This window comes from Chlamydotis macqueenii, chromosome 2 (genome assembly GCF_036417535.1).
Source record: "Chlamydotis macqueenii isolate bChlMac1 chromosome 2, bChlMac1.mat, whole genome shotgun sequence".
Lineage (NCBI taxonomy): Eukaryota > Metazoa > Chordata > Aves > Otidiformes > Otididae > Chlamydotis > Chlamydotis macqueenii.
This window is the reverse complement of record NC_141557.1, coordinates 43,679,382-43,691,456: the sequence shown is the minus strand read 5'-3', so window position 1 is coordinate 43,691,456 and position 12,075 is coordinate 43,679,382. Positions and strand designations below refer to the sequence as shown.

The 12,075-nt window shown below is 36.2% G+C and overlaps 1 protein-coding gene across 1 annotated transcript in view; it reads right to left on the bottom strand.

Annotated features, from left to right (window-relative positions):
• The window catches only part of STT3B (STT3 oligosaccharyltransferase complex catalytic subunit B), a 53,327-nt gene that overhangs the window by 27,350 nt on the left and 13,902 nt on the right, over positions 1-12,075 (bottom strand). Inside the window, exons 2-3 of the mRNA XM_086742742.1 lie at positions 3,583-3,691; positions 1,498-1,785 (exon numbers count right to left, since the gene is read on the bottom strand). Coding sequence (XP_086598868.1) covers positions 1,498-1,785; positions 3,583-3,691 — 397 coding nt within the window. The remainder of the gene's footprint in view (positions 1-1,497; positions 1,786-3,582; positions 3,692-12,075) is intronic.

Sequence of the window (12,075 nt, the reverse complement as noted above, 5' to 3'; positions counted from 1 at the left end):
TGCTTCACGAGCTGAGGTAGAAAAATAGTTGCAACATCTCTGTGCTACTTCCTCTGAGATATTATACCATTTTATAATTCTAAGTGTAGACTATCCATGGCTTACGTTGGCTGGCATCAGACCCAGCTCTGCAATTACAGATCAAAGAGCTATTCTAATTTTGAAAAACTCACTTAAGGTTAATGAGAGCATCCAGATACTACTAAAGGTCTAGCAGGATCCATACATTGGCCCAGGAGTATGATTTTGTCCAAAACTGATGGTGGTGATTGTAGTGTAGGAAAACAGGAATGAAAAACCAACACTAAATAAAGCTAGAAAGTTATCTGTAAAATAAATTTGATAAACACATAATTCTACAAAAGTTCATGCAAACATTATTACACTATGCAGTTTAGTTAAATATAAGTTCCATAAGAACAGGTAACTGCTATCATGTCTCAGTTGTTATAAAGTAACAATGTAGGTTGATTCTATTATTGTTATCAAACACAGTACAACTTTACAGCTGCAGTTTATTCTAAGTCCAGATTTAAAAAACCTGCATTTAAGTAACACCAGTCACTCTGTCATGAAAACTTCAATTTCCTTCCATTATACTCCTACAAAAAATATTGTACATTTGAAATATTCTACAGCTAAAAAAATTGTGAGTATGCATCTGCTTACAAAAAGCAGAACTTGACAAAATCATGGGAAAAGCTGTAATGATCCCGTACAAACCATGGAAACATTCAACACGAAAAGCATATGAATTCAAGGAATGCACAAGAGGTAGTACCATACAGTGTCTATGCTGAATTAAAAATATAGTTATGCTATTTGTGATATTTCCAAAATAGATGCAACAGTCCAGAAAAACTCCAGCTTGCCTAAACTCTATGATACAAAATTGCATTACAGAAGCAATTCTACATACAGATTAAGGAGTGACAGAGAAGCTGCAGTAGCAAGTAGGCTAATTAAAAGATATCAGACTTCTTTTTTTTTTTTTTTTTTTGGCATGCAGGCAATATTAATATCTTGCTCTGGACGGCTTGAGTATTTAATTCGGATGGTTAAGTCAAAAGCCCAGGCTCTCCATATGGTCAAAAGCTTCTCCAGAAGACAATTCTAAGCACTTCATACTCAGAGTCTACTGCTTTTCACCAGCTAAACAAGGAAGCTAAAGTTTGATGCTGAAATATTAACACCTCCAAACTGAAAAACAGAAGCCACCCTTCTGTTTGCTTTAAATTTATAGACATTATTACTACTACTACTATAGGACACACATACTTCAGTTCAACAGTACTTTCACATAGCAAACTAAAGAGCATGATTATGGAGTGGTTCAGATCATGTGACTTCTCAGTACTTGCCTGATTAAGAGCCAACGGGAAGAGGGATGAGAGGGAGGAAAAGAAGAATTCAATGGATTCTAAGAAAAATCAGTCATTTGGTTGGAGGAGGGAACCAGAAAACCTTTCCAAAGAAAAAGACTCAGCAATTACTTACCCATAAATAGTATGTGAACTGCAGTGCAAAAATAGCAATGCCTTCATTGTCAAATGATCCTGCTACTGATCGGGATATGTAACCTGGAACTATGGCAATAAAACAGGCAGCTAAAAGCCCTGCTCCTTGGTTCCACAGTTCTCTGGTGAGCAGGAAAGTAGAAATAGCTGTAAGGCCGCTAAAAACTGGTGCTAGGAACACACATACATCTCTTATATGCACTGTCACATTAAGCATATTTAAAATCCAATGTATAAGGCCTGCTGTCACCATCAGTCCTGGGTATACCTAAAAGGAGGGGAAAAAAAAAAAAAAAAAAAAAAACACCACTAGCTCATTGCAGAAAACGATCATGGTAGGTTAATTTGCATATAATTTGCAACAAAACAGTCATTTCCTAAGCTGATATAAGCAGTGAGCAGGTAAAGCTAATGGAATTATTTTAATACTACTTTAATCATGTTTTGACAACACTGCTGAATACCAGAGGTTCTTTAAATTTTATCTAAATGCTAACAATTACATATAATCCACTTTGTAAATGAATAAGCAGTATATAGATAATATCCTATCTTGCCTGACATTTATCATACAATGAGAAGAACTAGTCGTTAAGGTAGCAGAAGCTAAAGTTTGCAAGAGAATTTAAAGTCAGCTAAGAGTTTTAAGGAAAAAAAAAAAAAAACCAAACCCAAAAACTCTAAGACAACAGGAAGAAACCAAACAACACTTCCCAGCCCTATCCATTTTCCTTCAAAATACACCATGCCACTCTTTCACCTCTTGTTACCCATGGAGAAAGAAAATGGGCATCAACAAGACTTATTTGGTTTTTTTTACACTGAAAAACTGACGGAGAGTCAGTGGAGTATTATATATTTGCAAGACATCTGTAGACATTGTTGGATATGAAGGATTAAAATAAAGTCCTATAAACTGAATTAAGATGTCCTCCATGAAAGGCAGCATAGACTTACACAAACGTATTGAACTCATCATAGAACACTGGAGAACTTTAAAACACTCTTAATAGGACTTCTACCCTTCCACATTTATCAACATTAGAAAAATCAATATGTACTAGAAAAGTTAATATGTACTTCACTTGCCTTAGTCTTTCAAAAGCTAAGAAGGGCATTGTACTAAATTAAATTAACAGGTGACAGAATGCTCCCCTGTGTATATCCTTGAGAGATAGTTTTCAAGATAAACTATTAAAACATAATATACCATGTGACCTAAAATAATGTATGCAATCGACATTTCCATTCTACTTCCTAAGGATTTTTACTTCATATAAGACAGATATGTAAAAATGCATATATGGTGTTGCATAAAGAGAGTCTCAGGTATCTCTAAAACAAATGGTGATCTAATTGCTATGAAAAACATCATAAATGCATTTCATAGAATGGCATCATTTAAATGGTATGTACTACAATCAAAAGGTTTTAATGCACTTTCACACGTTAAGTAACATGTGGCTGTGTAACTTGGTACTACTAAACTATAGTACCAATTAACGTATTTATTTTCCGATTGATAATATTGTTTCATACACATTTCCTGTCTTGTATCTTGGATCAGTATCAACCTTACCCACTCCTGACCCTTCATACAGGTGCCCCACTGATTTAATTTCAAAAAGTCTTTTCCCAGTGAAATCCTAACATTCCCATACACACATGAAGTCCACTGAACATGTACCACTGGATTACAACTTGTGCCTTAAGAGATTTAGATAACTGTTTTTCAAAAATTTTTCTCTTTTTTCATTTCATGCATCAGAATTACAGGAGTCATAATATCTTTATTTATTACTATCAGAAGTTCATATGTAAGGAAGTAAAACTCAATTCTGTATTTCTTGTTCACAGTATGCTGTTGGATAAAGACTAAAGTATGTTGACTTACTGTCTTAGTTCCTGCAGCTAAAAGTAAAAAACATATTGCTATTCTCTCTGCAGCAATTTGACAATTAAAACCATATTTTATTAAGATTCTCCTTTTATCAATGTCAAATTTGTACGGAAAGTTCAAAAAACTTACTGCAAAGTAATCTTTAAGTATTATTACAATACTTACAGTTCCACCTACTATTCTTCCCAGTGGATACCATGCTCTTTCATCAAACCAATTTAAAAATTCATAAAACCCATGGGATGCAAGATGATGTGTTGATCTATAGTTAAACCTAGAAAGAAACAGAGGAAAAGAAGAGGGGGGAAGATAAAAATCAAGAACCTAAGTTTTAGGCATACCTCAAGTAATCTGTTTTCTAAGACCTAGAAAGTAATTAAAGATCTGCTGCTGCTCTACTTCATGTAACATTGAGAGGTGATGTAATGTAATAATATGCAAAGCGAGTCAGTCTATTTGTTCACACTATCAAACAAACGGCTTTGACATATTCCCTTCTCTCAATCATTAAGAATCTACACCACGTAGAATATATGTAGATGAAGTTTAATCTTGAAAGCTTGTACATCCTCTGCTGCAGAAAACTCCTTGTAGAACAAAAGCCCTCCTATGGATACCTTCAGTTCAGTTTTCCGTGTTGCCCATATACCATTAAAAATATCAATGGATTGCCATCAAGTCATTAATCTTCCACTTTTCTGGCACGTATTTTTTTCCAACTTCTCAAACTTCAGACTTTCCAACCTTCCAACTATTACAACGTCCATTAATTCTTCAAATTAGGTATCAAACTGCTGTAAGAAAAATTGCAGTGCATCTTACGCTTGTAACTCCTTCAAGATCATTCAAAAGCCAAACTAACAAGGCTACAGGTATTGATACTGTAAAGTTTTGTAAAGAAAGTTTAGGCTTAGGAAAGTTTGGCTGAAGATAACTTTTGGAACAAGCAACATCCACAAGCCCAACCCTCCCAATAGATATTCTAACTGGAATATAGATAACAAAGTGAAATTCATTAGTTAGAGAGGTATTAAAGATTACATTAATTAGTTAAGTAGAAGTTCAGATGACTAAAATGAATACCATTACAGATGGTTAGATGAGCAAGGTACCATGAAAGACTTCCTAGGACAACTAGCATTTGAGACTAGAAAAGCTTATGCATATTTTTGGTCTATTTTATGAAAGTATCCACTTAGATCAGCAACATGCATCACTTACAACACAAGTTTTAAAACTACATCAAATTCTTTCATATATCTGAGATTCCCACAATATGACAGGTTTACTTTGAACTAATTAATTTCAACAGAATAAAGCTAATGTCATTCAAGCCTGTAAGACCCATCAAGTTCCTACTTGTTAAATCAGTACAAGTCTAATATCTGAAGTACAACCACAGAGAGGTCATGAGGAGATTTCTTGATCTACACAGTGAAAGAACAAAAAGAATTGAAATTCAAGTCTAGATGTCAGCAAATTTGCAAGTTTCCACCGACTGAACTATCATAGAATCAGTCAAGTGACATTAAAAATAAGCAAATTAAATAAATAAGAGTGCTGTATTTTCAGGAATGCTCTCTTACATGTTAAATAATCAGTTATATAGGATACATTAACTGATAAAACTGTAGACTTTCAAAAGTAATTAGTCATGTTTATATAAGAAAATTCACACAAACATCAGTCATTCTGACCTAGAAATCTTTGTATCTAACAGCAATGTGACATTTGTTTCTAATAAGCCTGCAACTATTCCCATTTGACTAGATTTCTAATTAATTCTCCAGTTCTGAACTGTCAACTATAATGTGATTTATGAAATGCTGTACCTGTGAAATTAGCCCCTTAACTTAGTATAGCAAGGTCTATTGTCAATTTGTTTAGCGCAAAGTGCCTGCGGTACAGTACGAGACAAAGCGGGAGTTTCATGTTTTGCACAGGATGCGTACAATCCAGCCAGTTATGGACTGGACTTAAAACACACTGAAAACCCAGTCAATGCTGTCATCCTAGATCCTTAAAATGGAAACAAGAAAGATACTTACTAACATGGATTACTTTAAAATTTTTAAATCAGGACTCAAACTCACAGAAGCTACAAAGGTATGACTAATGTTTACTCTTAGACTATTAAAAGATTGGTTAAACAAAGGAAATAAGCAAGAAGAATACATATTGACATTCTCCTCGTGTTCTGAACTAGTAAAGCTTCATAACTGACTTCAGAAGGATGCAAACAACTGCCTTGTGCTTTGGCAGCATCTCATTAAGTCTTTAATAAGAATGAATTACCACCCAAAATTGAAACGCAGCATAAGAGCATTCTACTTCTACTACTTAAGAGGTAAGAACTTAATTTTCCCTCCTAATATACTTTTGGATAGATACAAATCTATTAACCCCTTCTTTAAAAAAGTGACTGATTCTTTTGCCACAAATGAAAGCACGCAGAGACAGGTGGGCATGTCTTTAGAGTAGAAATTATTAGCAATTCTATAGGTACATTAATTTTTCACTGTGAGAAGACCTATATGTGAGAACAAGAAATAACCTTCTGACCACAGAAACCTAAAAAACCCTAAAATAAGTATTTAGGAGCTTCACTACAACATCTCACTTTGGTTTTTAGAGAAGTGCCCACTTTACCTCCCACTAGGTAATCTGCAAACAAAAATATATTAAAACGTAAATATAAACATACGCTTACAAAAGAAGAATCCTCATGAGTAATGCTGCGTATCACAGCCAGCTTCAGGCACTGACAAAGCAGCAATTTGCTGTGCGCCAGACAACAGTATGGTCTAGCAATCACATGATGCCAGTATTATGCTCTGATACCACTTACCCACTTCATAGCATCTACTCCTTTAGGGACAAGCCTGAACCTCGTCAAACTGTTTCCCTTTTTGCCAGAATGGAGAGAGCTGCTAACGAATAGCGAGTAGAGTAAACCACAGTCACACAACCTTCTTACTATCTTGGTACTTTTCAAACCAAGTCTGAAACCGAGCACAGTGGTATCTTATTTCTACAGCAGCACTGTCATGGTATCTACAACTATCTACAGGTTTCATAGGGGTGTAAAACAGCCCTGGGAAATATCAGAAAATACACTGTCTTGGTGTATGCTCGCATGCTGGAGATTTAGGGGCTGCAACTGAGGGAGGAATCAGAATGGAAACAGGAACAGCCAGTGCTGTGTAGGGGTTGCATTTCAGACTTGGGTATCACTGCCTTTCCCAGTTCTTCCATCTCCAGCAGCAGCAAGAATAGGTGATATTTAAGGTTTTTATCCAACCCTCTTTCTGACTTGGCTAGACACTAGCCAAGGATCATAGGAAGTGGAGTATGCTGCTGGTTACAGTGACTAAATAGGATGCAGTACTATCTGGCAGGACTAGACTGAAGGAAAGGATCTCTGTTCCCCCACCCGTCTGATCTTGAGGTATGGGAACTGTTCATCCATCATCTCCCAAGCTTCCCTCTCATCCTCTCTCATCCCTTTGAGGCAAGTCAATTTGAGACAGACCTGAGAAGAATAAAGAACAAAATTATGTGAAGCACATGCCTAATTAAGAACTTAGCTTGAGAGACTGAGATGAATATTCAAGTTCTCAGGCCGTGTTGTCAAGAACATACACACTTGCTAACATTCATCGAAGAAGAACTCTTAAGACCTGACTGACTAACACCAGTAAGCGTTGATTTTTCTTATTTTAGCTGACGTTCTAGGAGGAAAAGTGATGCTCTGCTGTTCTCCTTGCCTCTTTCTGTCAGGTCTGAACTGTCTCCGCCTCTGAGCTAAGCTTTAAAGGAATCATAAAACAATCCTAAGTCTTTGCACATTTCAGAATTCTGAGTCCCAACCACAAAATTAGTCTGGTATTGTAGTTTAAACATTTTGGGGATGATCTATTGATCACAAAAACGTTCTATTCATAGTACCATTAATTTTGTGGCACTATCAGAGATACATATATTATAGCTGGTTCAGTAGACAACTGAAGATGAGTTAATAAAGACATAGTTCTAATTTTCAAAGCGTATTTCATTTTCAGCATAGAACAGAGAACTAGCAGCAACAGCAAAATAACTGAGCAGAGGCATGATTTTTTTTTTAGTAGCAACATTAACTTGGAAAGCTTAACTAGGCAACCTGCAAAATAAAGCCTGTAAAGTTCTCAGTTATATGTTATGTACTGTTAATACATAATCTTAACTATTTGTTCATGCTTGGGTTTTATTTTTATTCTACCCTATGAACTGCTTTTTTAATGACAAAAGGTAATGCTGTAAGAAGATTAGTTAATGCTAGTGACAGCAATCACTTGCTCTATCCAGGAGTTACAGAATTCTCCAACACTTCACAGCAACAATTATTGCTATATTTATAAGGAGACATCTTTGGCATTGACATTCTTAAGTTTAGTATTTCCTTGACAAAAGGACTACTTAAGACAAAAATTAAAATAAAATTCAACCAACTGAGAAAGTAAGAACATACAGGAAGAAGAGCACACATACAGCAATGCAGTTACTTCATCCAGATCTTAACAACATTTAAGGCAAATTACACTGACGGCAATGGAATTCATTTGACCCTCCCATTATAACAGAGTGCAAGATCAGAGTGTCGCTTCTTGTGGGAACGTTGACTGTCTAAAACCCTATCAATTTCATGCTACTATTGCCCCATCATCTAGAGTTTTTATCTGGCATTTTATAGCCACCTGAGAATATGTAATCTTACTAGCAGAATCTGATGAAAATTTTCTAAGCCTGCTATTAAAACGGCTTCTGTGCTCTGAAAGTCTTCAGCTGCAGAGGCACAAAATTTTCACATCTGCAAACTCAGAAAAATGACATGATACAAACTAACTGTGAATGTTACCAGCTATCTGAGCAATTCTAGGAGTCAGTTTTTAATGCAAATGTAGATTACAGAATCAATTCTGCCATACAGCATCTAATTAGAGATGGCAAATCTAGATTCTCAAAAAAGACAGTTGCAGATTGACTCCGTATCCGACATATTCTTTGCATCCAAAGGAAGAATTTATTTAGTGCAACACTTTTATGCAAAATTTAATGAGAAAGCTCAGTAACTTCCACTGAAATTAAGAAACATATATACAGTATTCCATATCAACTTTTTAAACACCTGCTTGCCTACATAACAAGCACAACATCCTGAAAGTCTTATTCTGAAGTCTGTATCTACGAATAAGCAATTACCACAATGAGTTTTGCATATGGTTTTTAAAATGGAAGTACAGTATCCCATCCATCACATCATGAATGGACTACAGCCCTACCAGTGCACTACAGCAGCATTTCTCATAACGAGAATGCTTATTTGTGTTGAGTTTATAACATTAGAAAGTATGTATGGACATTTAAGCTAGTTTCAACTACTCAAGACCAGAATTTTGAACAAGCAATACCTGTAGGCAAAAGTACTTATGACAGGTAAAGAGCCTTTCCTACTGCCCACAACTCAAATCCAAGGTGTTACAGACTTCACAATAAGAACGCGGGAAACATACACCGAGCTCTACATGTGTAAGAGCCAGCAAGCAGGAGGGTAGTCCTCCATTTACCTGAGCCAAAACTGACATAAGTCTGCAAAATGGAAGAGCAATCAGGCAATTTCATTTCAGAAAAATCTCACATTCTCTTTCTTTTTAAGTTAAGCTGTTGTCAGCAGAATCATTTTATTAGGTCTTAAATCTAATATAAACATAAAGATACACTGCATGAATTTTCCCCAATTAGAATATTTACATATAATCAAGGACGTATGTGTCCACAAATCTTTTTTTTTGGAATGCCTCTAGATACACACCTACCACAGTTTTACGTGGAAGACGTATCACTCAACTGGAGCTTCTGCACCTCACTGGACAACACACATCCAGGAGTCACGAACACATTGACTCTACCCAGTCTTTCACAAGAGATTTGGAACATGTTTGCACAGTTCTTGCTAAAGTTGATTGAAAGACGATTAGGCAGCAAGTCAATCAGAAAGAAAAAACCAAAAGCTTTGGCTGACATAGAGTTTAATATTGTCCTAATTCTGACATTATGGGGTGTTAAATATGGAAATTTTGACGATTTAGTCTTTATAATTTTATCTCACAATATATGGACACGTAACTACTCTTTGTAATCTGAGATAAGCCTCAACTATCAAGTATTTGGTGAAAGCTACCAAGAGCACCCTACATTTAGAGAGGCTCAACTGATCTTTAGGGGTTTTGTTGCATCTAGGGTCATTTGAAAAGAGAAATACACATCATGCAAGTTGACTGTCGATCACAAGTCTAATGTTTGATGAAAGAATTGGCAGCACTACCGTCATTCTGAGTTTCCTCAGGTTCAAAATTGGTCATGATCCTGCTCTTGATTTCATATTTCCTAATTCTGAACAAACACATTCACTCAGAAAAATGTGGCAAAGACTCCTTTGTTACATGAAGGATAGTTAGTATGCTGAAGGAATAAAACAGCAGGAAGTTCTGCAGTGATGCGGCCACCTAGCTTAAGAAAAGATGTAAATTCTGAGTCAAAAGAGGAAGATGTTTCTGTTCCCGGAATCCAGCCAAGCAACAAAACTCCTGTTTGTAATAAGAATAATCTCTGATGGGGAAGAACAGTGGAAAGCCTAGGCAGAAAAAAAAGCTGGATGGCACAACCAGAAGAGCACCTATTTTTTCAGGTCCAGCGTTCAACAATGCTCAATGGAAATCCTAGAGAGTATCAGAATGGTTATAGAATAACCATTAAGAATATCAGAATGTCCTCAATGTGTTTAAGAAGGATTACAGCATTCCTGCTGCCACTACTTGGCATGGCATTTTCAGTGTCTGCAATAAGATGTCACGCTTAGCAAGTGCTAAAATCAGGAACTGCATGCTGCCAGTAGCTTAATTTTATGACATTCTACAGGGAGTATACAGTCATTCTAACTTCTTCAGAGAGCCCAGGGCATCTTCAGTATTTTTGCTAAAGAACTGCAAGCTTTTAAAAGTATTCCATGACCACAGCTTATACTTTTCACACAATATACCACATCTGAAGTCAGGATATGCTTCCCATCATCACTGCAGTGGGTGCATATCTGCCTACAGTTTCATATACTTCTTCTGATGCCTATTAGGTTTTTTTCATGACTTGTAAAAGCCTCACTTTTGAACTACGTCAATATTCCATGTCTCGAGGCAAATTATTAAGAAAACTATTCGTTTTATCAATATTAAAAGATGTCCTTTGCCAGTGAAATCTGCCATTCATAACATTTAACATTTTAAACTTAAGAAGAAACTGATTAGGACATTTTTTTCTTGGGACAGTCAAAATTCTCAAGAGGTTTCAATTATAAGATGCAAACAGAATCATTCGAAACTCTACAGGGGAAGACTGAATGCTCGTTTTCTTCTCTACTGGACACACATTGCATTGCAGATACTACACCATGACTAGCAGCAATACTGATGGCAATATTGGCACCGTATCTTTTGACAGCATCAGCTTCTCAAGAGGTATCACTTCTCTGCTCAATACAATATTAACTACCACAAGCTCAAAAGGTCCTATAGCGTTACGTCTGTTTCCTTCTGAGTGCTATGGGCTACTCTGTGGCACATTGGCCTTGTATCTTGCAACTCTTAAGGCTTTGTAACAAATTCAAGAATACATTCAACAAGGATGTTTCTTCCGCATTAAACAGATTCATGCTGTACTTGCTTTTAACATGATAGAAGCAGCTTAACTTCAGGATCTTCTAAGTTAAAGGCTGGTACATGAGGACCCGGTTGGCAGAAAGGAATTCAAAAGGCAATTAGCTGAATAATGTATTTCAAGTAGTAAAATATTATTTCTATGAGAAATGTGATACTAGAAAGGCACAGGCTGAACATGACTGCTTCACAAGAAGTGACTGGGAACAAAGCGTGGCTAGCTCCCAAGCCACTTTTTTTTCATGGTCTTCTACTACAGAACAAAGTAACCTGTAACACCTAAACAGAACAACTACAGTGGACTCTTATTAAACTGATCCTAAACATACTACCTGCTATCCTGTAGCAAGATCTAGTATGTACCCAGAAAACAACAGTAATTTTTGTAATAGTCTGAAATATAGAGTAAAATAAAGGATATTTCTTATTCGCTCTGGGTGCTTTAATTATATTTCAACTATTTGGGAGTATGTGGCACAGTCATCATCTCTATTACATAATAGAGTAATCTATATGCTACAATGCAGTGGCAACTATGGAAAGTACCAGCTACACCAAAATACAGTTGAACCAACTTCACAATCACCTCCCATTAAGTGAAATTTAAGGACTTAGTCCAGGCATAAGGTGGCCTGGCGGACCATTTCTATCCTGTAAAATACAAGACATGGTAAAAAGTAAACAGGACCCTTAGAAAGGCTCTAGATGCCCAACATCCCTTATAATATTTAAGCAATGACAATCTTATTTCTGGCAGAACATTTAAATAGTTATTGCACTGCAGAAGAGCTTTAGCAGATAAAACTGTGTTATAGAATCATAGAATCATAGAATGGTTAGGGTTGGAAGGGACCTTCAAAGGTCATCTAGTCCAACCCCCCTGCAAGGAGCAGGGACATCCCTGACTAGGTCA